General features: G+C 50.9%; 4 protein-coding genes across 9 annotated transcripts in view; 2 read left to right on the plus strand and 2 right to left on the minus strand.

The window, feature by feature from the left end:
* Positions 1-1,471, minus strand: part of NCAN (neurocan) — a 28,067-nt gene extending 26,596 nt beyond the window's left edge. Inside the window, exon 1 of the mRNA XM_036241016.1 lies at positions 1,415-1,471. The gene's annotated coding sequence lies outside the window, so the exon portion shown is untranslated. The remainder of the gene's footprint in view (positions 1-1,414) is intronic.
* A 6,620-nt stretch (positions 1,472-8,091) lies between these two features.
* On the plus strand, positions 8,092-9,548 carry LOC118615247 (nuclear receptor 2C2 associated protein). Of its 2 annotated transcripts, none has more exons than XM_036240008.1 (5): positions 8,092-8,446; positions 8,562-8,697; positions 8,910-9,015; positions 9,100-9,167; positions 9,400-9,548. In XM_036240008.1, the coding sequence occupies exons 1-5, from the start codon at positions 8,409-8,411 to the stop codon at positions 9,514-9,516; spliced, it is 465 nt and encodes a 154-aa protein (XP_036095901.1). In that variant the 5' UTR covers positions 8,092-8,408; the 3' UTR covers positions 9,517-9,548. The 2 variants fall into 2 exon arrangements, with proteins under 2 accessions (XP_036095901.1, XP_036095902.1); XM_036240009.1 differs by having other exon boundaries at positions 8,607-8,697.
* Positions 9,549-9,574: 26 nt separating this feature from the next.
* RFXANK (regulatory factor X associated ankyrin containing protein) lies at positions 9,575-15,024 on the minus strand. 4 transcript variants are annotated; one of them, XM_036240007.1, is made up of 10 exons: positions 14,962-15,024; positions 14,190-14,665; positions 13,232-13,426; positions 12,460-12,540; positions 12,256-12,321; positions 11,910-12,010; positions 11,591-11,716; positions 11,151-11,217; positions 10,781-10,861; positions 9,575-9,796 (listed from the first exon to the last, which is right to left on the minus strand). In XM_036240007.1, exons 3-10 carry the CDS (start codon positions 13,416-13,418, stop codon positions 9,726-9,728), a joined length of 780 nt encoding a protein of 259 aa, XP_036095900.1. In that variant the 5' UTR covers positions 13,419-13,426; positions 14,190-14,665; positions 14,962-15,024; the 3' UTR covers positions 9,575-9,725. The 4 variants fall into 4 exon arrangements, with proteins under 4 accessions (XP_036095900.1, XP_036095899.1, XP_036095897.1 ...); XM_036240006.1 differs by having other exon boundaries at positions 9,685-9,796; positions 11,591-11,689; positions 11,910-12,091; positions 14,962-15,023; XM_036240004.1 differs by having other exon boundaries at positions 9,685-9,796; positions 11,910-12,091; positions 14,962-15,023.
* On the plus strand, positions 14,562-23,689 carry BORCS8 (BLOC-1 related complex subunit 8). 2 transcript variants are annotated; one of them, XM_036240010.1, is made up of 5 exons: positions 14,562-14,638; positions 15,024-15,284; positions 18,048-18,160; positions 18,639-18,703; positions 23,465-23,689. In XM_036240010.1, exons 2-5 carry the CDS (start codon positions 15,167-15,169, stop codon positions 23,577-23,579), a joined length of 411 nt encoding a protein of 136 aa, XP_036095903.1. In that variant the 5' UTR covers positions 14,562-14,638; positions 15,024-15,166; the 3' UTR covers positions 23,580-23,689. The 2 variants fall into 2 exon arrangements, with proteins under 2 accessions (XP_036095903.1, XP_036095905.1); XM_036240012.1 differs by lacking the exon at positions 14,562-14,638 and having other exon boundaries at positions 15,040-15,203.
* Positions 23,690-23,910: the final 221 nt, after the last annotated feature.

Consider the following 23,910-nt stretch of genomic DNA (forward strand, 5'->3'; position numbering starts at 1 on the left):
TAAACCCCTTGATGAGGCCACACCGTCAGGCACAGCTCTTCACACACACATATGGCAATGCCAACCCCTGGCACAACCCAGGCTGAATAAATGTGGCCTTGGTGACTGATGGGCACACATCATTTTGCCACCTGGTGTTGTGGCCCTTGGCACAAGTTTCCTGACAAAGACACAATCTCTGTCACATTAGACTCACAGAGGATCCCAGATACCTTCCCCCAATAAATACATACCCTCTCCCATCACAGGGTAGACACACAAAGCCCCCACCTCCTGGAGGGTCATCTTCCATTTGGGAATGCCCAGAGCCAGGGAGGCTGCTGGGTTCTGGGGTCCCACAATCTGCCCACCCCTCCCTCTCTGCCCTTCCCCCAAAACCCCCGCTGGGGCCCAGCACCAACATTCTCCTCAGCCTGGCTATCTCCCATTAATGCTGTTGAGAGGAACAAAGCCCTACGCGCAGGAATGGGGGTCACTGCTGCCCAGGCTGGGTCTGGGATGCCAGCCTCGTACTTCCCAGTGCCTGTGCCTCCAAACCAAACTGGGACTTCCACATGCAACCACATGAACAGATGGAACTGAAGGGGTGAGGCAAGGGTCTGTGTCTCACTGTGAGGAAACCATCAGATATGGAGGTGCTTGTGGCAGCCCCCTTTTTGGACTGGTGCCCCTCACAAGTCCTGGGGGTTTATAACTGGTGTTTCAGGGATACTGACTCAGTATTCACATGGGAAATCCAATATGTTCCCTGGGAGAAGGCACAGCACCCCAACTCCAGGTCTGAGGGAACAACAGGGAACACCTTGGGATGGGGCCCCTAGAGCCTTCTCCCTGAGTCAGGATGTGGTGATAGGACATGGGCCAAAAGGACAGGAGACCACAGGGTACCTCTTCCCATGGTCTTTAGCTCTCAGTGCAGAACCCCTTCCATCAGGCTAAGGATGATATGGGGGCCCCCTCCCGCTGCAGTCCAGCCTGGCATCCTCCATTCATCTGCAAACTGGGAATCCCCACTTAAAATCCTGGGGTGTTTTAGCTTAGACACTGGGGTGCCCTGTCCCAGAGTCCACGCAGCATCTCGGTGTCCCCCTTTTCTCTAAACTCGGGGTGTTCCCTTATCTGGCCTTAGTTCCCAGTGCCCCCTTCCCAATTCTGAGACCTACCCCTAACCAGGTCCCCTCCCCACCATGGGATCTGTTCCAAATTCCCTAGACAACCTTATCCCCAAATCCAAGTGCCTCTGACATTCCCAAGCCCCCTCCCAGTTTGCGTTCTCTCCTCAGCCCGGGGCTCCCTTTCCCTCTCTCCCATAGACCCCTCCCCATTCTGGGGGCGTCTCTCTGATCCCAGGCTCCCTCCCCAATCCCGAAGACCTCTCCCCCAACATAGCCTTTTCCCTGCGACGGACCCCCACCTGGTTCCTAGCTCAGATGCATCCCAGGGCGGTTGCCCGGCACAAAGGACGGTTAGAGTGGCTCTGGCACGCCTGGTCTAGCCTCTGCACCCTCCGCTCCACGGGCCCCAGCACCGCCTCAGCGCTTATAAAAGGGCCGCGGGGCTGTTCTGCGCATGCGCCGATGCCTCTCGGGGCCTCCGGCTGCGAGAGGGAGGGGCCCCCTCCGCCTAAAACGCGCTCCCTGCTCCTTCCACTGCTTGCCCTACCCTGGGGAAGACTGCGCCTTACTTCCTCTCTTTCACTTACCCCCAGGAACCAAGTTAAATGACCCCAGATGTTTCACGGTGGGCATGACCCATCCTACAGATGAGAAAACTGAGCCCCAGGGACACAAAGTTACTCCCAAGGTCATATGGAGGAGAAAGACAGAGCTGGGATTCTAACCCGGCTCTCTCCCACCAACTGAAGCAGTTTTGACTAGTTATTATTTTATCCCATTTAAATATGTTTTTATTTTTAATCCTCACCAGAGGATATTTTTCTATTTATCTTCAGATAGAGTGTGAGGGAGGGAGAGAGAGAGACACATCAATGTGAGAGGGACACATTGACGGGTTGCCCCCAACACCACCCGCAGGACCCTGCCCAAAGCCTGGGGGAACCCAACCGAGGTACCTGCCCTTGACCGGAATAAAACCCGACACTCCTTCGCCCTCAGGCCTTTGCTCTAATCCCTGAGCCAAACTGGCCAGGGCGAATTTAAATATGTTTTTATTGATTTTATTTTATTTATTTATTTATTTATTTTATTTTTATTTTTTGTGTGTGTGGTATGTGCCCCTAGCGGGAACTGAACCCGGGACTCTCTGGTCCACAGGCTGACGCTCAACCGCTGAGCCAAACTGGCCAGGGCTATTTTTTAATTGTTTATTGATTTTAGAGAGAAAGGGAGCGGGAGAGAGAGATGGAAACATCAATAAGAGAGAACATCGATTGGTGGCCTCCTGCATGCTCCCCACTGGGGATTTGGTCCACAACCTGGGCATGTGCTCTGATGGGGAATCGAACCAGCGACCTGTTGGTTCATGGGTCAATGCTCAACCACTGAGCCACACTGGCCAGGCATGTTTTTATTGATTTTTTAGAAAGAGAGGAAGGGAGAGAGAGGTAGAAACACCGACCTGAGAAAGAAACATCTATCCACTGCCTCCTTCATGCACCCCACTGGGGATTGAGCCCACAGCCAGGACATGTGCCCTAACCTGAGAATTGAACTGGGTCCTTTCAGTCCATGGGGCAACACTCAATCCACTGAGCCAAACCAACGAGGCTACTTTATCCCATTTAAAGAGAGGAAGTATAAGTAGATCCCTAGGTTCCACAGCTGATAAGATATGTGCAAGGTGGAAGCCCAGGTGTGTCATACCCGAGCTGTTGTTGCCAGCTCCAGCCAGAATGTACCATTCATTCATTCCTTTGTCCAATCAGCATTATGGAGCACCTGCTGTGGACCAGGTACTGTTGTCACAGGAATATTTTTGTTGTCACAGGGGCATATGTGTGTCTTTGCCGGGAGATCCCAATCTTAAAAAGCCTAGATCCATACAATGGAATGTTACTCAGCTATAAAAAGAAATGAAGCACTGACATGCTACAATGTGGATGAACCTTGAAAACATCATGCTGAGTGAAGTCAGATACAAAAGGCTGAATGTTTTATGATCCCATTTATATGAAATATTAAGAACAGGCAAATCTACAGGAACAGAAAGTAGATTAGTGTTTACCAGGGAGCTGGGGGAGAAGAGATGAGTGACTGCTAATGGGTACAGGGTCTCCTTCTGGGATGATGAAATGCTCTAGAACTAGACAGAGGTGATGGTTGCATAATAATGTGAATATACTTAATGCCATTGAATTGTACACTTTAAAGTGGTAAATCTTATGTTCTGTGTATTTTACCACAATGAAAATGAAAGGGGACAAAAGCTTAGAGGTCAGCCCCTTTCCCCTACCTTCCTTCCCACGGTTCCAGTCTCTCACAGCTGACTATGGACTGCACTGGGCAGAGGGTCTGTGTGTCTAAGGGTCCTTCATCTGTGTGTGTGTTTTCGTATCTCTGAGCATGAATCTCAGTCTGGTGGGGGGAGAGACAAACAGGAGACAAGATGGTTTCAGCAAAATTACCAAAGAGGGCATGAAAATACATGAAGGATAAGGAAAGACCCTGGGGAAGCAAGGCTGCCCAGGCTTCCCTACGTGTCAATTCTCATGCCTATGGACCCAACCTGCTGGTCTGGAGGTAGATGCTTTGTTTACTGTCTAACTCTTCATTACAGAGGAGGGATGGAGGTCAGGGAGCATTCTGATGTCCCTGCAAGTGACAGGCTAGTGTGACAGGGTGCAGCAGGGGACTGGGGTCTGGATATGGTTGTGTGATGTGCATGGAACAGGCAGCTTGGCCTCTACAAGTCCTGCATTCAAACCCCTCTTCACCTCTCCCAACAGAGTGACTCTGGGCCAGCCATTTCGTTTTTCTGTGCCTCAGCTTCCCTATCTGAAATAGAGATAATTAAGAGTCCTTACTGTACATGGTTGCTAAAGGAATGAAATGGAAGGTAAATACACAAGATGGTAGCTGCTATTATGCTACTGCCCACCTTCCAGCTGTGGAAACTGAGGCTCAGGAGCATGGATTATGGTTGCACAGTATGGGTCAAGTGGGAGCCCAAGTCTGTGGCCTCAGAGCCAAGCTGACCCCCACTTCTAACTCCCCCCTACCACTCAACTCCCCCTTCCCCCTACCCCTGGGTCCCCCTGGCTGGTGCCAGGGCTGAGCTTAGAGGGGCTGGCCTGGGGCCCAGGGGTGGGCTGTTGCTGGGGTTTGAATGAGGCAGCCTTGCCTGGGAATCTGCTGGGCTCAAAGAGCTAGTCTATTTATAGAACTGCTCTGGGATTGGGTGAGCCATCCCCCATCTCTGAGTGCCTTCTTTGTCTTCTCCCAACACACACACACACACACACACACACACACATTGGGGCCCTAGGCCAGGGGCTGCTGTGAGTAGGTGGAGGGAGCAGGGGAGAAGGCTAGTAAGCCAGAGCAAGCTGGACCCTCCAGAAGAGCTGGGTCTCAGGGGTGGACAGTGTTCCCTATGTGCCTCTCAACATATCCAAGGCAACACACAGACATAGCATATGCAACCAGATTCACATCTATCATATACACTGTCACAAACAACATGACACACAGTTACATCCCAGACACAGGGGGCTCATATACAACCACACCAGGCAAGGTCACATAGTAAGTCACACAGGCCACACACAAACTTTCATTGCCACACACAAGTCATGCCTGCTGCACAACCAAACTCACAACTGTGAGTCCAGCCCCACCTAGAGTCCCTTCACACTTAAACACCCACTGCTGTTCACATGCCCCTGTACCTCAGCCTTCCTGGCTGCCACAGACAGCCCACATTTGCCCCATGTTGTTCACATCCAGCCATGTTTACAACTGTGTAGGCACACCTACAACCAGCCAGCTCCTAATCATGATCACTTGGCACCATATCACCAACATAAAGACATACAGCCCTGGCCAGTTTGGCTCAGCAGTTAGAGCGTTGGCCTGCGGTAAAGAGAGACCCGGGTTTGGTTCCCGCTAGGGGCGCGTACCTCAGTTGTTGCAGTTTGTCCCGGGCCTTGGTTGGTCGTGCGGGTGGCAGCCACTCAATGTGTCCCTTTCACGTTGATGTTTCTCTCTCTCTTTCTTCCTCTCTCTCCCTCCCACTCTATCTGAACAAAAAATGGAAAAAAATGTCCTCGAGTGAGGATAAAAAAACAACAAAAAAAGACATACAGATCTCCAGGGCCACACTCAGCAAAGCCACTCATGCTCACCACTCAACACACCTAGTCGTGGCCCCGGGTGTTCCCAATGAGCTCACCTCAGTCCCTTCATGCCCACCCACCCCTCCCACTCCTACTGTTACCCTCACTTACCCAGACTCCCATCCTGTCAGGACCTACAAGTCCAGCTGGCACCAAGGGAGCATCTGTATACTCTGAGCCAGCCCTGCTGGCCCCAGGCAGACCCCAGTGAATAAAATCAGATCCAGACCTTTCCCGAGGGGGCTGCTGGCCAGGGGATACCATTACACTCACCCTTGAAGACTCTCCAGGCTGGGGCCTTGGGACAACATTAAACCTATTCCCCAGGAGGAAACCAAGGCTCAAAGCTATTTAAGGGCCTTTCCCTGCCCTGCTTAAGGATGACAAACTCATGGGAAGTGTGACCTGTTTTCTGCCATTGGTGGGGCTGCCCTCCCAGAGAGAGTCCCTGCTGACCCATACATTCTGTGTGACTATAGCAAATCCCTGACCCTCTCTAAGCCTCCATTTCTTCTCTTGAAAAATACAGAACTCAGCCCAGTGAAGGGAACTCCAGAGTCAGACTGGGGTTTGAATCCTGGTCCCCCTGGATGACCTTAGCCAAGTTACTTTGCTTTTCTGTGCCTTGGTTTCCCTCAGTGAACCAGAATAGCAGTTCCTGATTGTTCAAGAGTGCCCTCTGCTCCATCCCTTTGGGTGAGGGGGGGAGGGAGTGCCCAGTCTCTCCACACTCAGGCAAATGAATGGACCTCTTTTGGCTGCCCTGCTGGGAGCTTACAGCTGGTAATTTCTTGGAGAAACAGGAGGCTCTTTCATGTCCAGGCACCAGTGGGGTGAGGAGGTGGGAAGAGGGTATGAGCTGGCCTCAACCCAGTGGGCAAGGCGGCTCCATGCCAAGACCAGTAGTGATGTGAAGGGCCCCAGGGCAAGCACATTTTCCCTGGGGAACCTTGCCCAAGTGGCCATACCCTCAGCTGTAAAATGTAGGTGATATGGACCAGCACAGCAGGTTTAATGAGCCAGTGGATGGCGACAAAATGTGGCTTCAAGTTAAACATAGGGTGAGCTCTCAACAAAGGTCAGCACTGTTGTCATGTGTCATTCTAAAGAGCCCACTAAATTCTCCAGCAGTTCTAGAAATAGAATTCCCTCCAGTTCACAGATGAGGAGACAGACTCAGAGGTCCACATGCTTTTCCACAATCACACAGCCAGTTAGTGATTTTAATGGGATTCTCCAGGGTCCATGTTCTTCCTGACTTCCTTTGGGGTAAGGGAGGTGTTTTCTGCCATTTCCAACCCTGATCCTGAGACCAGCAGAGCCAGGTCTGGATGGCACCAGATCTTGACTGAATGAAGGAAATCCTGGCAGGCAAGGGTTGATGGAGCAGCCCTTCCGTTAGTGTCCCAGTTTCCCAGCCAGCACCCCCTCCTGGAGTGGGCTCCAGCAGATGCTAGTAGAATGCCAGGAGGACCATTATCCCAGCCCTTGAAGAAAGGGGCTGGACTCCAGACCATTTAGCTGAAGCCAGGAACCAGAGCCTCCTGGCAGTGGCTGATCTGTTTCAGAACCCTCCATTCATGCGGATCATATGGTATCCTGCCTTTTCTCAAACACCTTCTGTGATTGCTCTGAGCCCAGCAGGATCTGGCTCCACATATTTTATTCAAATTCATGGTCTTTCACCCAACCAGACCTTTGGTTATACTGTTCTCCCTGCCTGGACACCCCACTCCCCAACCCCCCAGATTTTTCTCACCCTGGTTAATTCCTACACACCCATTAAGGTGTAGGTACAATATCCCCTCTCCCAGAAAGCTCTCTTACTCCTGCTACCCTAACTACCCTAGCACTGTCCCTCCACCTGGCTCAGCCCTGGTCCCATGGGGATGGGAGTGTGTGTGTGTGTGTGTGTGTGTGTGTGTGTGTGTGTAGCTCTGTATTACCCAGATTGGTGGGCTGGAACTGAGTCAGCATCAACCAACACAGGGCTGGGCAGTAGGGAGCGGCAGTTGTTCAGTGAATCAGTGAACCAAATCTTTAGCCTGGTCTCTGAGGGGTTGTGTAATCTGGTTTGGCAAACTCCTGTTCACCCTTCAAAACCCACTCCACATGCCCCCTCCTCCAAAACACCCATCCCAGGTAGCATTTACTGAGAAGACAGATTTGAAAGCCGTCCCAACCAGGACACATGAGGCTAATGAAGACTTCTTGTATCTGCAATATCATAAACCCTTTCTTTGGCTTCTGGGAGGCAGTAAGGTACATGGGTTCCCAGGTTTCATTAGCAGTTAGGAGATGGATTTGGCAGACTTCCCCAGATAGGATCACATCATTATAAAAAGTATATCGGGCCCTGGCCAGTTTGGCTCAGCGGTTAGAGCATCAGCCTGCGGACCAGAGTCCCCGATTTGGTTCCCGTTAAGGGCACGTATCTGGGTTACAGTTTGTCTCCCGGTTGGGGTCGTATGGGTGGCAACCACTCCATGTGTCTCTCTCACATCAATGTTTCTCTCTCTCTTCCTTCCTCTCTCACTCCCGCTGTATCTGACAATAAATGCAAAAATGTCCTCCGGTGAGGATTTAAAAATATATATATTGGTCTCCAAAACCTGCGGGCACCAAGGGACAGCATCCCACATTCAGTCCACAAACAGTTGCTTTTAGGTGTCCGCCTTTTTAACTCACTGGACGCGGGCCCTTTAAGAGGCGGACGCTGAGAGGCCAGGCTCCGGTCAAACCCGCCCTGGAACGGCGGCGGCGCCGCGTCCCGAGTCGCATTGCTTCTGCGCGGCGTCCCTGCAGTTCCGCTTCCAGCTTTTGGTTCTCTGTTCCTAAAGAAAGTGAGGCTCGGAGCCGGAGCGACCGCCCCCAAAACCCACAGGACTCCTGGTCTCGGATCATTGGCAGTGTCCCCCAAACCCCCAATTTCTGCGGCAAGGGGGTGATCAAGGCGACATTTAAGACTGGAATCGGAGGAGGGGCAGTGACGGTTCTTATCCAGTGTCGCGGGTGAGGACGTTCAAACTCAGAGGCGTGAACAAGGTCTCACTATTGTGGATGCGTTGGCGCCGGGATTCGAACCCGCGCTAAGCCGAGGTCTTGTGGAGTTGAAATGGCCCACTCTTTGGTTTGTGCAGACACAGTGAGCAGGTGAGAGCCCCGTGAGGTGGGGGTGGGCAGTGGTGGTCGAGCTCTCTGTAAACAGAGCTGGGGGTTTGTGGAGCCAATGAGGAGGGGGCGGACCCTGTGGTGGCTGGGCCCTCAGTGTTGGGTTCAGCCCCTCTGCTCGGCCTGATTCTGATGTCTCAAGGGTGAGTTCAGTGCTTAATCGCAACACCCGGCAGTTTGGAAAGAAGCACCTGTTCGACCAGGACGAGGAGACGTGCTGGAACTCGGACCAGGTGAGGTCCTCCACTAGTCATGTGAATCAGATTTAGGCGTCCAGAGTGCCTTGAGAACTCCAGGGGACCCACAGCTGGGTTGCCCGGTTGGCCAGGAGGGAACATGTGTTGAAAGAGCCCCCCCCCCATCCCCCAATCAACTATGTGAGAGAGGGCATAGCACTCCTTTGAGCCTGGAGTGACTGTGGGCCTGTCTTCCGGTGTACTTCCAGGGCCCCTCCCAGTGGGTGATACTAGAGTTTCCCCAGCGGATCTGTGTCTCCCAGCTGCAGATCCAATTCCAGGGAGGTTTCTCCAGTCGCCTGGGCCACCTGGAAGGTACTGGAAGGCCCTGGAAGAGGGGGAGATGAGGGAGTGGAGGGGACACCCTGGCCTCACAGTCTGCCCCTTTCCCTGCTGCAGGTTCTCAGAGGAATGAGGCTCTCAATAAGATTGTGGACTTCTACCCTGAAGACAATAACTCAATTCAGATATCCTACCGTGGCCTCTGGGGTGGGGTGGTCTGTGCCTCTGAAAGCTGCAGGTCCTGCCTTGAGCAAGTGGCTTCTAGGCCTGCATCACTTCATCTGATGTGAGCTTATGGTAATCTGTTCTGTGTGAATCTCAGGGACCCACAGCTAGGTGTCTGAGCTAGGTCTGACTGGGTAGGAGTTGGCAGGGTTAAGCGACAAGCCACCTGTTTCCCTTGACTGCTGTGCTCACACCTTCCCTGTACCAGCTACTGAAGTGGACCAGCTAAAGATAACGTTTGAGGACCTCACTGACTTTTTTGGCCGTGTGATCATCTACCACCTGAAAGTGCTGGGGGAGAAGGTGTGAAGCCACTGGGCAGCCTCCTCCAGGAAACCCTTATGGAAGCACAGCAAAGTCCTTCCAGTTCTGCACAGGTTTATTGATTTCTGCTGGGAATGATCCCATCCCCCCCGTCTGTCCAAGAGCTGCCTTTGAAGCCAGTTGCCGGTTTCCCCCAACTCTGGGTCAACTGTTTTGTTCCCTGAGTGTCTGAGTCCCTGTGGGGCAGGTGGCCTTCACTCGGGATCGTCGGGCACCAGGTTATTCTGGAAGAGTTTGAGGATGTGATTTTCGATCACCTGTTGCACTGGAAACAGGACAAGGAAAAGGTGGGCCATGAATGGAATTGGGGCTGCAGAGAAACCGGTCCACCTGCACCCTCCCATCAGGGGTTGAGCTGGGGAGTCCTGCCTTGAGAACTGCACCCTTTCCTCTGGGGACGAACAGGGGCCTTTCCACCCTGGGACGTGGATAAAGGACCCATTTCATACATAGGGAAATCCACGTCCCTCCCAGGACACAACTGGGAAGACTAAGGCCCCTATCCCAGAAACCTTAATTTCCTCTAAGTTTATAAAAATGTGTTTTAAGAGGCATTTCAGGGTTACAAAAATATTCCTTACAAAACCAAATTGGTGAATTGTGATGTTTATGAAAGGACAAGAAGAGCTATGAAGATTGATTTGTCCCAAATGGAAGTCTCCTTGAAACAAGGAGGGGATATTTCCTAAACCCTCAATCCCCCCCGCAATGGCCCCAGGGGATAGTTCTGGTAGGATCACCCTGTTTCATCCATGGAGAAGTGGGATATCAAAGGGGTCTGCCTCAAGTCTCTGCTTACACCGACCTCCTGCCTCAGAGAGGGTGGCCTCCATGGCCCTGTGCAGTGTGGCCCAGCCTTCCTTTGGGTGTCCTTATCCTGCCAGGCCTCTGCATGTGCTGTTCCTCCAGCCTGGACCATCCTCCCTCCCCTTGGATCCCCAGGAAACCCACCCTGACCCCAATCCATCCTAAGGTGGGGCCAGGGCCTCCTTTGAGCCTCTCTGTGCCTGAGTGTCCCCCATCATGACCCCAGCTACTGGCACACATTGGCCTCCACCCCAAATCACAGGGAGATCCCTGAGAACCAGGCTTAGCACATGCCTAGGCCAAGTATACAATGGCACTTGATGTTTGCTAACGTGAACACTCTTGTTGCCAGCATCTGACATCCAAGAGGGATGCCCTGTGTACCCTCTCTGGTCTCCCCACCTATAACACCCTGCCACTTCCCCATGTGTCTTAGGCTGACCTTTCCGGTATCCCAGAGCCACAGCGAGGTCCATTGGGGTATAGCCAGAGTCAGCTTCAGTGGTGAGATCAGCTCCTCGGGCTACAAAGCAGAGCAGATGCTGCAGGGGAGAACTGGGATCCCAGAATGGGGCACGGGATTCTGGACATCCAGTGATCCCCAGTGATGAAGCCCCAGGTCTGATGGTTGCCCTTGTAGACTTGGATGAGAGACTGAACTCTCGTGAGAATGTGTCCAACAGAAGCCCCATCTCCAGCCCCCTGATCAACCCTCTGGGAAAAGCAGGCACGATCTGTTCAAGCAGTGCTCTGACCCCTCCCTGGCCCTTGATTTTTGCAGTGTCCCAGGGCCAGCTTCTACTCCCACTCACCCAGCAAGGCCTCCACACACTTCACATGGTTCCCACGTACGGCATACAGCAGTGGCGTCCCTCCATTCTGATAGGGGGAGGGGCAACCAGCACTATCTTTACTGGATTCTCACACCACCCAGCACCCTCCAATTCAATGTGGTTCCTTCTCCTGCTTGTCACCTAGCCTGTCTAGCTCCTCCTTTGGAGCCCAGCTTAGATGTCCCTCTTCCAGGTAGCCCTCCCTGACCTCCCATGGCTGTGCAGGATGCCTTGGCTCTTGCAGCTGCCTGTGTGACTGCCATCACAGTGTTATTTACTTTATCAACTCCTCCCCTGCTCCCTTCCCACCAAAACTGGGAGCTCTGTGAAGCTCAGGAATGAGTCTGTCTTATGTTCTTAGCATCCAGAGCAAGCCTGTTACCCTGAAAGGATCTCAGGGCTGGCATGTGGTGCCTCACCCAGTCATAGATGTTGATGTCCACGTCACGCTCAAGCAGCAGCCCCACAATGTCTGTGTAGCCACCTGTGCTGGCCAATGACAGGGCGCTCTCCCGCTCCTTGGCCAAGATGTGGGGGTCAGCACCCTGCAGGGAGCAGAGGTGGCAGTGATAGGAAGGGGTGAGTGCAGAAGGAGTAGTGATGGGAGGAATGGGAGAATCCCCTGGAATCCTGTGGTTCCCATGGCAGCCACATCTTACAGCCACGACATGGGCCGACTCAGCCAAGACCTGGCCCGCCCTCGAGTCCCTGGAAGCCCCCAGCTGGGCAGGGACGCACCCACTCAAGCAAGAATCGGACGGTCTCAATCTCTCCGAAGGCCGAGGCCCAGATGAGGGGAGTGAAGCCACGCTCGTCCCGCTTGTTGATGAGGTTGTCGCCTGGCAGGAGGGGGTGGTACCACTGGGCTACACCCCTGCCCACTCTCCCCAAAGCTGTGGGAGCGGGAATCAGGTGGGCGGCTGGGGTCAGATGGGGGGACACATGTGGATACACACAAGTGGCCATACTTATACACACATGTAGACACAGGTACACATGGACAGGCGCAGGTCATTACAGCACACTCCAGCACATGAGGTCAGACAAGCATGGATACACTAGGTACATGGGTGTGAACACACACCTTTCCTCAGATGCTCCTTCAGCTGGCTCAGCTCTCCCTGGGCCGCAAGCTGGTGGATGGACAGGGCTGGGGCCAGAAAGAGGCAGTATCCTCACCCGTCCCATCCCTGATCTGTACCTCAGTTTACCTCCTGTCCCAAGTTGCTCCTCTCAGCCCTGCCACTCTACTACCTGACCCCTCGTTGGGGATGGGGGCCACACTCACAGTCCAGGGTGGCCGGCAGGGCCGAGACTTCATTTCCCCGCTGCCGGTTGGTGAGGGTCGTGGAGTGTTTCAGGGAGCTGCCTGGTGGGAGAGAGAAGAGGAAGAGTTCTGGGGCTTCAAGCCAGACCCTGGGGACTTAGAGCTACCAAAGACACTGCTTGATTCTCCTATCCACTCTCCACTGATGTTACTGGAGCTGAGCCCTGAAAGCTAGAAGCTATAGGACCCACTTACCAATCTGGAGATGACCCACAGATATCAATGGGTCATCTGAAAACCTGAAAATTTGGAGACTGTTGTTCCTCAGAAAAGGCAACTTTCGGAGTATCCTGAGTGGGGTCCTGGGCCCTGCCTGACACCAGAGATGTTAAATAAGTTATGGGGCAAGGCCACTGGTTCTCCTGAGAGACTGCCAGCTCTAGGGTCCTGCTGCTTGTGTGGAAGTCATGCCCAGGTCCCTGAGGAGAGGCCCAGGTCCCTTTTGGGGTGATGGAAATGTTCTAGAAGTATAAACAGAGGTTGGGGTATAGAGAGAGGTTGGGTTACCAATCACTGAATGTACTTACTGTCACTGAATTGCATGCAATTCTGGTTAAAATAACTTTTATGTTATGTGGATTTTACCACAATAAAAACAATTAAGCAATCCTTACTAGAAGCAGGTAGACATGTATGTCCTAGGTGCTGAGACATGAAGACAGAGACCCCATCTTGGGCCTGACATTCCACAGTCCTTGCATCCCAGAGGCTGGAGCCCAGGGCAAGTACCTACCCTGAGGTGAAGAGGCACCAGCATCCAATTCAGGATTCCCAGGCTCCGGAGTGCAGGGGAAGAGACTGAGCACCACTGTGTCTGAGCCATCTGGGGCCTCATCCCTGGGGTCTTCAGGGTCCCCAAATTCTGGGGTGGGGGGCTGCTGGGTCAGGCTGAGGTCCTCTGCAGGCTGGGTGAGCTCCATGCGGGAAGCTAGTGGAGGCACCAAAAGGGTACAGATAATTATAGACAACTCTTATTAAGTTAGGCATCAACCGCATAACTGGCCTTACACAGTGAGGGTGGGTAAACTCTGGCTCAGGGAGGAAATTAAATCAAGAGTCCAGCCCTGGCTGGTTTGGCTCATCGGTTAAAGGGTTGGCCTGCGGTCCAGAGAGACCCAGGTTCAGTTCCTGGTAAGGGCATGTACCTCGGTTGCAGTTTGTCCCTGGCCCTGGTTGGGTCATGCGGGTGGCAGCCACTCAATGTATCCCTTTCACGTCGATGTTTCTCTATCTCTCTCCCTCCCTCCCACTCTGTCTGAACAAAAAATGAAAAAATGTCCTCGGGTGAGGATAAAAAAAAAAAAAAGAAAGAAAAAGAAAAAAAATCAAGAGTCCAGTTGCTTTTCAGGCCCACTCCCCACACCAAGGCACATACAACAGACATTGTTTAAAGCCCTGGCTCTGGGGTCAACTATCTGGGTTGGTATCCTTCCACTTACAGGCTGTGAGAACTTGGGAACATGACTTAACTACTCTGAACCTGTATCCTCATTAATAAAATGAAAATGAGGTCTAAGAGTAGTCACGTCAGTATAACTGAGCTGGCAGCCTGAAACACCAGCAGAGCTTAATAAAGGTTTGCTGTGGCTCTTTTTTTGGAGGGTGGTTCCCCAGAATGACTGAGGGTCAACAAAGATGTAATTGGTTCCATTCCACCCACCCCTCCAAGCAGATCCAGGAGGTCCACTCACCTCCAATGAACCTTCTTTGTCACCCCTCGCCGCAAGCTCAGGTTTCCCAAAACTTGGAGGCCCAATTCACAAACTTTTCTCCTCCAACTGATGTAAAGGGGAGCAGTCTGGAGCCTGGACCCTCAGCGCCCCGGCTTCTTCTGCCGGGACAGAGAGCAACTTGATACTCGACCACTACCCCCACCCCAGAGCTCCTCCACTGCGCCTGCGCACCCCACCCCCCAAAAGTGCGGAAGGACAGGAGCAGTAGAAGCTGCTTCTGGCCCTTTAAGGATTGGGTGAGGGGCGTGGTTTCCGCTGGGGCCCGAGCAGTGCAATTGCGCCTGCGCGGTCTTGTTCCGACGCTCAGAAGAAAGTTCCGTAGGGTCCGAAGAAATGGGCGGAGCTTCAAAGGGCTCGGAGGATCTCACGGCGCCTTTTAGGAGCCAATTGGCTCCAGGTTCAGACGGGTGGGCGGGGTTTTATCCCTTGGAGGGCTAGAGGAAGAAAGCAGGCGGGGCGTCTGGGATTTAAAGGGGCGACTCCTTTGTCATCCCTGTCCATAACAGTGTTCTCTCTGCGGTCTTGGAGGGCTCATGAACATGTGCAGGGGTTTGATGGCAGCAATGGGGTACAAAGAGGTAGTTTATAACGTCCCGAAGTGAACGATGTATGGCACGTTCCCCTAATTCATCCGCCACTGGAAAAGGGGGTTCAGGGAGGGAGGGCGCCTTGCCTATCCCCTCCTCTGTATCCCTCCTGGAGTTTCATGGGGTTCTTGTCCCCTCCTCACCTGCCTCCCGGTGTGCTCCCTTCCCAAGTCTCTCACTGATGGCTCCTCTCCTGTCTAGGTAGAGACGGAAGAACGGAGAGAACAGGCCAATTGGTACTGGAATTGTGGTAGGGCCGAGTCCGGTTTTGCCCGGGAAGGTTTAGGGAGCTGTCATCACCTCCAGACTTCCGGTTCCGGGTCTTAGGTTTCTCAGGCCGCTGTCGCTATGGAGGAACCGGAGATGCAGCTCAAAGGGAAGAAAGGTAATGCGAGGTCCCGGGCTGGACGAAGAGTCCAGGAGCTCGCAGATCGGCAACCTGACAGGGAGGGAAAGGACAAAGACGGTGAGGGAATGTGAGGGCCAGAGATAGAACTGCCATCAAATCCTGGTTGGGCCGGTGACTCGTTTTGAAACCTTTAGAAAGTCCCCGTGCCTCGGTTTTGTCATCTGTAAAACGAGGAGTATAGTCTCCGTCCCTCCCCTCATAGGCTTTTGAGAACTCAATGATCTGATATTTGTAATACATTAGAAGAAAGCTTGGGGCGGGGCAATCCTTGTATTGTTGCTCTATAGAGTTACGCATTTGTGTATACCAAATATTTCTAAATCACATAGTTGTAAATTACAAAATGCCACAAAGTTCTTAAATTATAAAGTTTTTTTGTTATTTTATCACACATGTTACTTCTAATTAGTTAGAGGGCACAAGTACATTTAATTCCACCTTTTTTATAATAACACTGAGGTGTAAGTTATTACATGCTCTTTTTGAAAGGAGGAGGCCCAAGAGGGTAAAAGGTTCTATAATCTATACAGTCTGGAGGTGGCAAGCTGGGCCAGTGAGCTGGACTAATTCACACTGGACAGACTCATGCACAATCTCCCTTGACTCCCAGACACAACAGGGTTCTCTCTCTCTCTCTCGCTAACCACATTGCTTTAGGCAGTAGCATAGGGTCCATCTCTGTAATAGACCTCAAGAGTGGGTACTGTTATCATTGCATTTTTACAGATGAGGAAACAAGCTCAGAGAAGCCCTGCCCTCACGAATCAAAGCTCTAATTTTTTTTTTTTTCTGTAAACATGTAACCTAGTAAAGAACAAGAATTTAGCCCTGGCCAGTTTTGCTCAGTGGTTAGAGCGTCGGCCTGCGGTCCAGAGAGACCCGGGTTCGGTTCCCGCTAAGGGCACATACCTCGGTTGCAGTTTGTCCCCGGCCCTGGTTGGTTGTGCGGGCGGCAACCACTCGATGTGTCCCTCACCCGAGGATATTTTTCCATTTTTTGTACAGATAGAGTGGGAGGGAGAGAGAGAGAGAAACATCGATGTGAAGGGACACATCGAGTGGCTGCTACCCGCACGACCGACCAGGGCCGGGGACAAACTGCAACCGAAGTACGCGCCCTTAGCGGGAACTGAACCCGGGTCTCTCCCGACCGCAGGCCGACGCTCTAACCGCTGAGCCAAACTGGCCAGGGCTCGATGTGTCCCTTTCACATCGATGTTTCTCTCTCTCTCTCTCTGTTCCTCTCTCTCCCTCCCACTCTACCTGAACAAAAAATGGAAAAATGTCCTTGAGTGAGGATAAAAAAAAAAAAAAAGAACAAGAATTTAAGTATAAGAGAAATGAACAAAGTGCTGGCTGAGGTTAAGAATGAGGGACATCTGATTAAGCTTAGTGATTAGGGAAGGCTTTGCCCAAGAGGTGACATTTGAGCTGAGACAGGAATGAAGAGAAGCCTGGGGCAGGGGTAGGAGATGGGGATGGTGCCAGTGACAGAACAACAGATGCAAAAGCCCTGAGGTGGCAAAGTGTTTAGAGATCTGCTGTAATACAGTAGCTACTGGTCACAGTATTTATGGGTAATTAACATTAGCTAAAGTTAAAAATTCAGTTTCTGAGTCACATTGACCACATTTCAAGTGCCCAGTAGCCACCTGTGGTTAGTGGCTACCATGTTGGACAGTATAGATTATAGAACCTTTCAGTCATCTCAGAAAGATTTTTTGGACAGTGCTGGGAGTGTCTAAGTAACAGCCAGGAGGCCATTGTGCCTAGGCAGAAGGCGAAGAGGGCAGGGAGGTCAACAGCAGGCAGAACACACAGGACCTTAGGGGCCATGGTGAGGAAAGCAGGTTTTTATCTGGCTGATGGGAGCCATGGAAGGGTTCCAAGCAAGGGAGGGACATATTTGATGTGTTCATTAGGAGTTCACTCCATCTGCTGTGTGGAGACCAGGGGGGGCTACGTCTGGCATCCATGTGGGAGGTAGCCATACCTAGACCAGTGCAGTAGTAAGCATGGGTGAGCTTGGTCTTTGTTTTGTGGCAGAACCAGAAGGATCTGCTCATAAATGGTATGGATGACCAACTGACTAGGAATGCAGACCCTGGGATGAAGATTTGTGTGTAATTAACTTACCAGGAGAGCCCTGCAGGTGAGAGGTAAAACAGAACATGGCTGGGGAGGAGGCTGAGCAAGGAGCAACCTCAGGTAAAACCCCTCAGAGGGAGCCTTGGCTAGAGTGGCTCAGAGCGTATAGTGTCAGCCTGTGCACCAAAGGGTCGCAGATTCAATTCCCTGTCAAGGGCACATAACCTGGGTTGCAGGTTCGATCCCCAGCAAAATCTCTCAGAGGGAGGTGAGGCATGCCTCCCAATTGTTCCAACACACAGCAAGGGGCAGAGACTTTCATACTCCTCATGGCTGCGGGCCACCCAGGGTTATAAATAAACTTTCAGGCACTTTCAGATCCAATAAACAGTGGATCCTCAGGAGGAATCTCAGATTTATTCACTGGGGTAAAAAGAATGCAAGGGGATCCAAGTGGGCAGGAGCTGTGTCCACTACAAGGGGGCTTGGGAGGGGAAAGATCATGAGTTTACTGGATGTATTGATAATATAATGAGTGAGGCCTTCTGTGACCATCTCCTTCAACCTATCACCTGGGCCACAGGTGACCCAGCTGCTGGAGGGGACACCAGATACCCCTCGCTCTGGCTGGACTCATAGGTTGGGCAATCAGGAGTCTTATGCTTTGTTTCTTTGTGTCTGTACATTCCCTTCCCTTATTTTGCTGCCTTCCACTGTCAATCCTGGACCCAGTCACAGACAAGTTCACTGAGAGCGTCTACGTCCTGGCCAATGAACCATCTGTGGCCCTCTACCGGCTCCAGGAACATGTGCGCCGCTCTCTGCCAGAGCTAGCCCAGCATAAGGTGAGCCCCATGCACCCCTGCCACCAACCCCTTCAGAGTCTGCACATTGTGAGCTGGGGCCTACTGGCAGAGCAGGGACTGCTGAAATAAGAACCAAGGCTGAGACACCAGCAAGGAGGCATGTAGTTACTGAACCAGATTGGGGCTGTGTGTGGACAGATGTGGAGCAGACTTGGAAGAAGGAGCAGCAGGCCTAGATTAGTTGTGACCTGTATAGTGAGAAGGAAGCAGCTGTGTGAAGACTGGAGGGAATAGCATGTCAGTGAGAGGGAATAGTCGATGCAAACACTCCAAGACATAGTAGCTAGGTATTCACAGAAAGCCTGGAGGAGAGTTGTAGGAAGAAAGGTACGGGGCTGGAGGGGGCCAGTCTCAGCAGCCATGGTGATCTGGTGTTCCATTTCAGAAAGGATGATAGAGGTGGCTGGCAGCCTCCCCCACCCCTGCCTAACAGCTTCCCATCCCCCACTCCCCACAGGCTGACATGCAGCGGTGGGAGGAGCAGAGTCAGGGAGCCATCTACACAGTGGAGTATGCCTGCAGGTGAGCACCACAGCCTCCCCATTGCCAAGGTCACCCCACTATGCCACTGTGCCCTGGGGTCGCCTCCTGGGCACTCAGGGGCATCTCAGCCAGCTCCCCAGTGATTCCTGTCTTGCCAAGCCCACCTGTGTAGGGATGCATCTGGATCTCAATTTACTTGGCCACACAGCAGGTTCTAGCCTAGGCCTGTGCTTCTCACTATTTGCTCTACCTCTGTGTGCCTTGGGCAGGCTTCTTCCCAGCACTGAGCCCCTCCCCATCTGTCATAGGAGGGTGTAATAAGGATTGGGAAACATAAAATTTATCATCTTAAAAAAAATGAAATAAAAACAAGCAAACAAAAATAAAAAAAACCATCATCTTAGCCCTGGCTGGTTGCTCAGTGGTTAGAGCGCCGGCCTGTGGACCGAAGGGTTGCAGGTTCAATTCCAGTCAAGGGCATGTGCCTGGATTGCAGGTTCGATCCTTGGCCCTGGTTGGTGTCTCTCTCACATCAATGTTTCTCTCTCTCTCCCTCCCTAACTCCCTTCCAGTCTCTCTAAAAAGCAGTGGAAAAATATCCTTAGGTGAGGATTAAAAAAAAATTGTCATCTTGACCACTTTTAAGTATATAGTTCAGTGGCATTAAATACATTCACATTGTGCCCTGGCCAGTTTGGCTCAGCGGTTAGAGCATTGGCCTGTGGTCCAGAGAGACCCGGGTTTGGTTCCCGCTAAGGGCGCATACCTCAGTTGCAGTTTGTCCCTGGTTGGGTTGTGCAGGTGGCAGCCACTCAATGTGTCCCTTTCACGTCAATGTTTCTCTCTCTCTCTCTCTCTCTCTCTCTCTCTCTCTCCCCTTCCCTCCCACTATATCTGAACAAAAAATGAAAAAATGTCCTCGGGTGAGGATTAAAAAAAAAAAATTCATTCACATTGTTGCACAGCCATCACGACCATCTATCTCTAGAACTTTTCATCCTGCATAACTAAAACTCTATCTCCATTAAACACTAATTCCCCATCCTGCTCCCCCAGTCCCTGGCACCCACCATTTTACTTTCTATTTCTATAATTTAACTACTCTTGGACCTTACATGAGTGGAATCACACAGTATTTCTCTTTTTGTGTCTATCTTCTTTCATTTAGCATAATGTCCTCAGGGTTCATTCATGTAGTTAGGTGTCGAAATTTTCTTTTTTAAGGCTGAATAAAATTCTACATTTTGTTTATCCATTCATTTGTCAGGAGGCATTTAGGTTGCTTTCATGTTTTTTTTCCCAAAAATTTTTAAAAATCTTCACCTGAGGACATGTTTATTGATTTTAGAGGAAGGGAGAGAGAGAGAAACACTGATGCACGCGAGAGAAACATACATTGACTGGATGCTTCTCATATGTGCCCCAATTGAGGACTGAACCCCACAACTTGGGCATGTTACCCCCATCAGGAATTGAACTCATGACCTTTCAGTGTACAGGATAACGCTCCAACCGAACACTCTGGCCAGGACGCGTTGCTTCCATGTTTTAGCTATTGTGAATAATACTGCTGTGAATGTGGGTGTACCACTTATTTTTTTGTTTGTTTAATTTTCTCTAAATCTTCAGATTGGTTTTTCTTCCCCAAGGGAAAGATGCCTGAAGGTGAAAAATAGTTGGTGTTTCTTTGCATTATGGCAGCTTTGCCGCCCTTTTCTCCTGTGCTTTTGTTGGTTCCCTAAACTGTATTTAATATCCTGGCTTGTTCCATTTGCCTCAGGAGTTTTGTCACTTTATTTAGAGGTGTCATTTGTCCCTAGAATGGCCTGTGGGTTATTTTGTGGAGGCTGGACCCTCCCAGCACTTCCCATCTGTGGCATTTGCTTGCCTGTTTCTGTTGGGTGGGCAAAGGTTCCTTGACAGGAAGTCCTGCTGGGGCCACTGAGCTGAGTGAGGGTTCTGCCATCAGCAGTCCTAGCACTGGGACAGGGTGACCTGGACAAATGGTGCCTTCCTGAGGATGGCGATCACAAACATCTTCCTTAGCTCAAGGAAGAGTAGAAAAGAAATAAGAGTTTCTCTTTCAGGGCTACCGAACAGTTCCTGGACAGCCAGGACCTCATTAGCAAGGCTCAGACTAAAGGAAGAGTATATCAAAGTCTTTCCTTTCTGCTGATTCCTCTACTGCACCATCTAGCTCAGGAGCCCTGACCACCAGTGCTGCACACTTCAACTTTAATGCATTAAAATGAAATAAAGTTAAAGATTCAGCTCCTCAGTCTCTCTAGCCACATTTCAAGTGCTGAGTAATCATCTCAGTGGATATAAAAGTGTCTCTCATGTTCCAGAAAGTTCCACTGGACCATAATTGGATTAGACAGGAGGCCAGTGTGCCCTGAGCTCTAAATAATTCTCTGTAGTGAGATGTGAATTTCTCTAATGCTAAAAGAACATATTTTCTTTATGGACATGAAAGCTCCCTTGGCTTTTATTTTTATTTATTTTTTAAAATATGTTTTGATTGATTTTAGAGAGAGAGGTAGGGAGAGGAGAGAGACAAACAGAGAAACATTGATTGGTAGCCTCTCCTATCCACCCCAATGAGGGATTGAATCAACTACCTGGGTATGTGCCCTGATGGGGAATTGAACCAGTGACCTTTTGGTGCACAGGACGATGCTCAATCAACTGAGCCACACTGGTCAGGATGAGCCCTTGGCTTTTAGTTGTTCGAAATGCTTTAGGCAGTGTTAATGGTTGCTATAAAATCGAAAGATGTTAAATTGGGGTACACTAGTCACTAGTGAGCTTATATTAGTAAGCTTTTTGTTTTGTTTTTGTCTTTTTTCATGTTTTATTATTGAGGTTTGTTAAAGATTTATTTTTATTTATTTATTTTTAAATAGGTTTTTATTGATTTGTTTTTAGAGAGAGAAGGAGGGAGTGAGAGATAGAGACATCGATTGGTTGCCTCCTGCATGACCCCACCAGGGATTGAGCCTGCAACCCAGGCATGTGCCCTGACTGGGAGTCGAACCGGGACCTCTCAGTCCATGGGACGATGTTCAATCCACTGAGCCATACCAGCCAGGCTGAGGTTTTTCTTAAAATCAAGTTTGGCAATCAAGTGCTAAAAATCTGATCGCACTTGGTGGCATAAGATGAACCAGTAAACAGACTGAGTGATGGTGAACGCTCCTGTCCTTGATCTCATGGCCAATTAAAAAATTTTTTTGTTTCTTTATTGATTTTAGAGAGAGAGGAAGGAGAGGGAGAGAGAGATGGAAACATCGATGAGAGAGAACATCTCTCTCCTCGATGCATGGGCCATCTCCTACATGCCCCCCACTGGGGATTGGGCCCACAACCTGGGAATGTGCCCTGACCGGGAATTGAACTGGTGACCTCTTGGTGCATGGGTCGACACTCAACCACTGAGCCACACTGGCTGGGCTAACAGAAGGACTTTGAAATGACACTTTTATTTTTACTACAGAGGTTGTTGCACAGGTGACTTTCTGGCATTAGCAAGGCCCTGCACATCTTGGTAAATGTTTTCCTGTAATGCCATCAGAAGGGACATTTTATTTTTCTTTTTTTGTTAATCCTCACCCGAGAATATATTTTTCTATTGATTTTTAGATAGAGTGGAAGGAAGGAAGGGAGAGAGGGAGAGAGATAGAGAAACATTGATGTGAGAGAGAGACATCAATTGGTTACCTCCCTGCCCTGGTCGGATTGGCTCAGCGGTTGGAGCATCAGCCTGTGGTTCAGAGAGACCCAGGTTTGGTTCCCGCTAAGGGCACATACCTCAGTTGCAGTTTGTCCCCAGCCCTGGTTGGGGTCGTGTGGGTGACAGCCAGTTGACGTGTCTCTCTCACATCAATGTTTCTCTCTCTCTCTCTCTCTTCCTCCCTCTCTCCCTCCTGCTCTATCTGAAGATGAATGCAAAAATGTCATCAGGTGAGGATTAAAAAAAAAACACAAAAAAACTGGCCTGGCCAGTGTGGCTCAGTGGTTGAGCCTTGACCTATGCACCAAGAGGTCACCGATTCAATTCCCGGTCAGGGCACATGCCCAGGTTGTGGGCCTGATCCCCAGCGGGGGCATACAGGAGGCGGCCAATTGATGCTCTCTCTCATTGGTGTTTCTGTCTCTCTCTTCCTCTCCCTTACTCTCTCTCCAAAAATCAATAAAGAAAAAATTTTTTTAAAACAACACAAAACAAAAAAAAACCTGGTTGCCTCCCTCATGACCCCGACCGGGGCCAGGGATTGAACCTGCAAGCCAGGTATGCGCCCTTGACTGAGAATTGAATCCTTGACCCTTTGGTCCACAGGCTGACACTCTAACCGTTGAGCCAAACCAGCCAGGGCCGGAAGGGGCATTTTCATTAGACATTCAGCAGTGTGGTGCCAATACCAGAGCTGAGTGCAGCTTTGAGTGTCCCCTAAGTGGTAATGAGTTATCCTGATTCCGTCTACACTCACCTCTAGAGCTGTTCATTTGAGTTGACAAACTTCCTGTGGAGGTAGGAAAAGGTTATCTAAGAGGAAAGTAAGGTATTTTTGAGGCCATCTTTACATGCTTGTAGCTTCTTCAGAATATTAGACAGCCTGGCAGCAGGGACTATCACCAAGTGCTCTTTTGCATAATGACCTTTAGGCTTGGCAGGGAAATCTAAACTTTGAGCTCCTGAGGAGCCCTCAGGGAGGCCCACAGAATCCTCCAGGTACCTGCTGAGCTCTAGTTGGTGGGTTTGGGAGGGTGGTGCCTACTGGATCTATCCTCCCATTGTAGTGCCGTGAAGAACCTTGTCGACAGCAGCGTCTACTTCCGCAGTGTGGAGGGTCTTCTCAAACAGGCCATCAGTATCCGGGACCACATGAACGCCGCCACCCAGAGCCACAGATAGCTTCCAGGGCCACCCATCCTTGCTGCTCTCAGCCTCATTGCTGTAAGAATCTTCGCCACTCAGCCAGGAACTGCGCTTACTGCTCCTTGGACAGCTCCCCATCCTCATCTCACAATGTTTGGTGGCTTCCTCTTGTCCTTTGGTGTCTGTGGCAGGAGAGTTCAGTCACTTGGTACCCAGATCCTGAGCTCTGCTTTGTGCCAGGTTGGGTGCTGGGGACAGAGAGGTGGCCAGGACAGGCATGTTTGGTCTTACAGGGAGACACACAGCAACCAGGTACACACAGAACAGATCATAGCATTTCAGACATGTGCAAAGGTAAAAAGGGGAT

The sequence above is a fragment of the Molossus molossus genome, unplaced genomic scaffold (genome assembly GCF_014108415.1).
Source record: "Molossus molossus isolate mMolMol1 unplaced genomic scaffold, mMolMol1.p scaffold_m16_p_4, whole genome shotgun sequence".
NCBI lineage: Eukaryota > Metazoa > Chordata > Mammalia > Chiroptera > Molossidae > Molossus > Molossus molossus.

What these genes read in the sequence shown, in the direction of transcription:
- LOC118615247 (XM_036240008.1), top strand. Translation starts at nt 8,409, where the DNA reads ATGGCCCACTCTTTGGTTTGTGCAGACACAGTGAGCAG. An exon ending in CGTGCTGGAACTCGGACCAG is followed by an intron (nt 8,698 to 8,909) that starts GTGAGGTCCTCC and finishes GTGTACTTCCAG; the next exon opens with GGCCCCTCCCAGTGGGTGAT. An exon ending in AAGACAATAACTCAATTCAG is followed by an intron (nt 9,168 to 9,399) that starts ATATCCTACCGT and finishes TGCTGTGCTCAC; the next exon opens with ACCTTCCCTGTACCAGCTAC.
- RFXANK (XM_036240004.1), bottom strand. Translation starts at nt 13,418, where the DNA reads ATGGAGCTCACCCAGCCTGCAGAGGACCTCAGCCTGACCCAGCAGCCC. An exon ending in TCCGATTCTTGCTTGAGTGG is followed by an intron (nt 11,717 to 11,909) that starts GTGCGTCCCTGC and finishes TGCTCCCTGCAG; the next exon opens with GGTGCTGACCCCCACATCTT. An exon ending in GGCTCTGGGATACCGGAAAG is followed by an intron (nt 9,797 to 10,780) that starts GTCAGCCTAAGA and finishes TCCTGTTTCCAG; the next exon opens with TGCAACAGGTGATCGAAAAT.
- BORCS8 (XM_036240010.1), top strand. Translation starts at nt 15,167, where the DNA reads ATGGAGGAACCGGAGATGCAGCTCAAAGGGAAGAAAGGTAATGCGAGG. An exon ending in CAGAGCTAGCCCAGCATAAG is followed by an intron (nt 18,161 to 18,638) that starts GTGAGCCCCATG and finishes CACTCCCCACAG; the next exon opens with GCTGACATGCAGCGGTGGGA. An exon ending in ACAGTGGAGTATGCCTGCAG is followed by an intron (nt 18,704 to 23,464) that starts GTGAGCACCACA and finishes CTCCCATTGTAG; the next exon opens with TGCCGTGAAGAACCTTGTCG.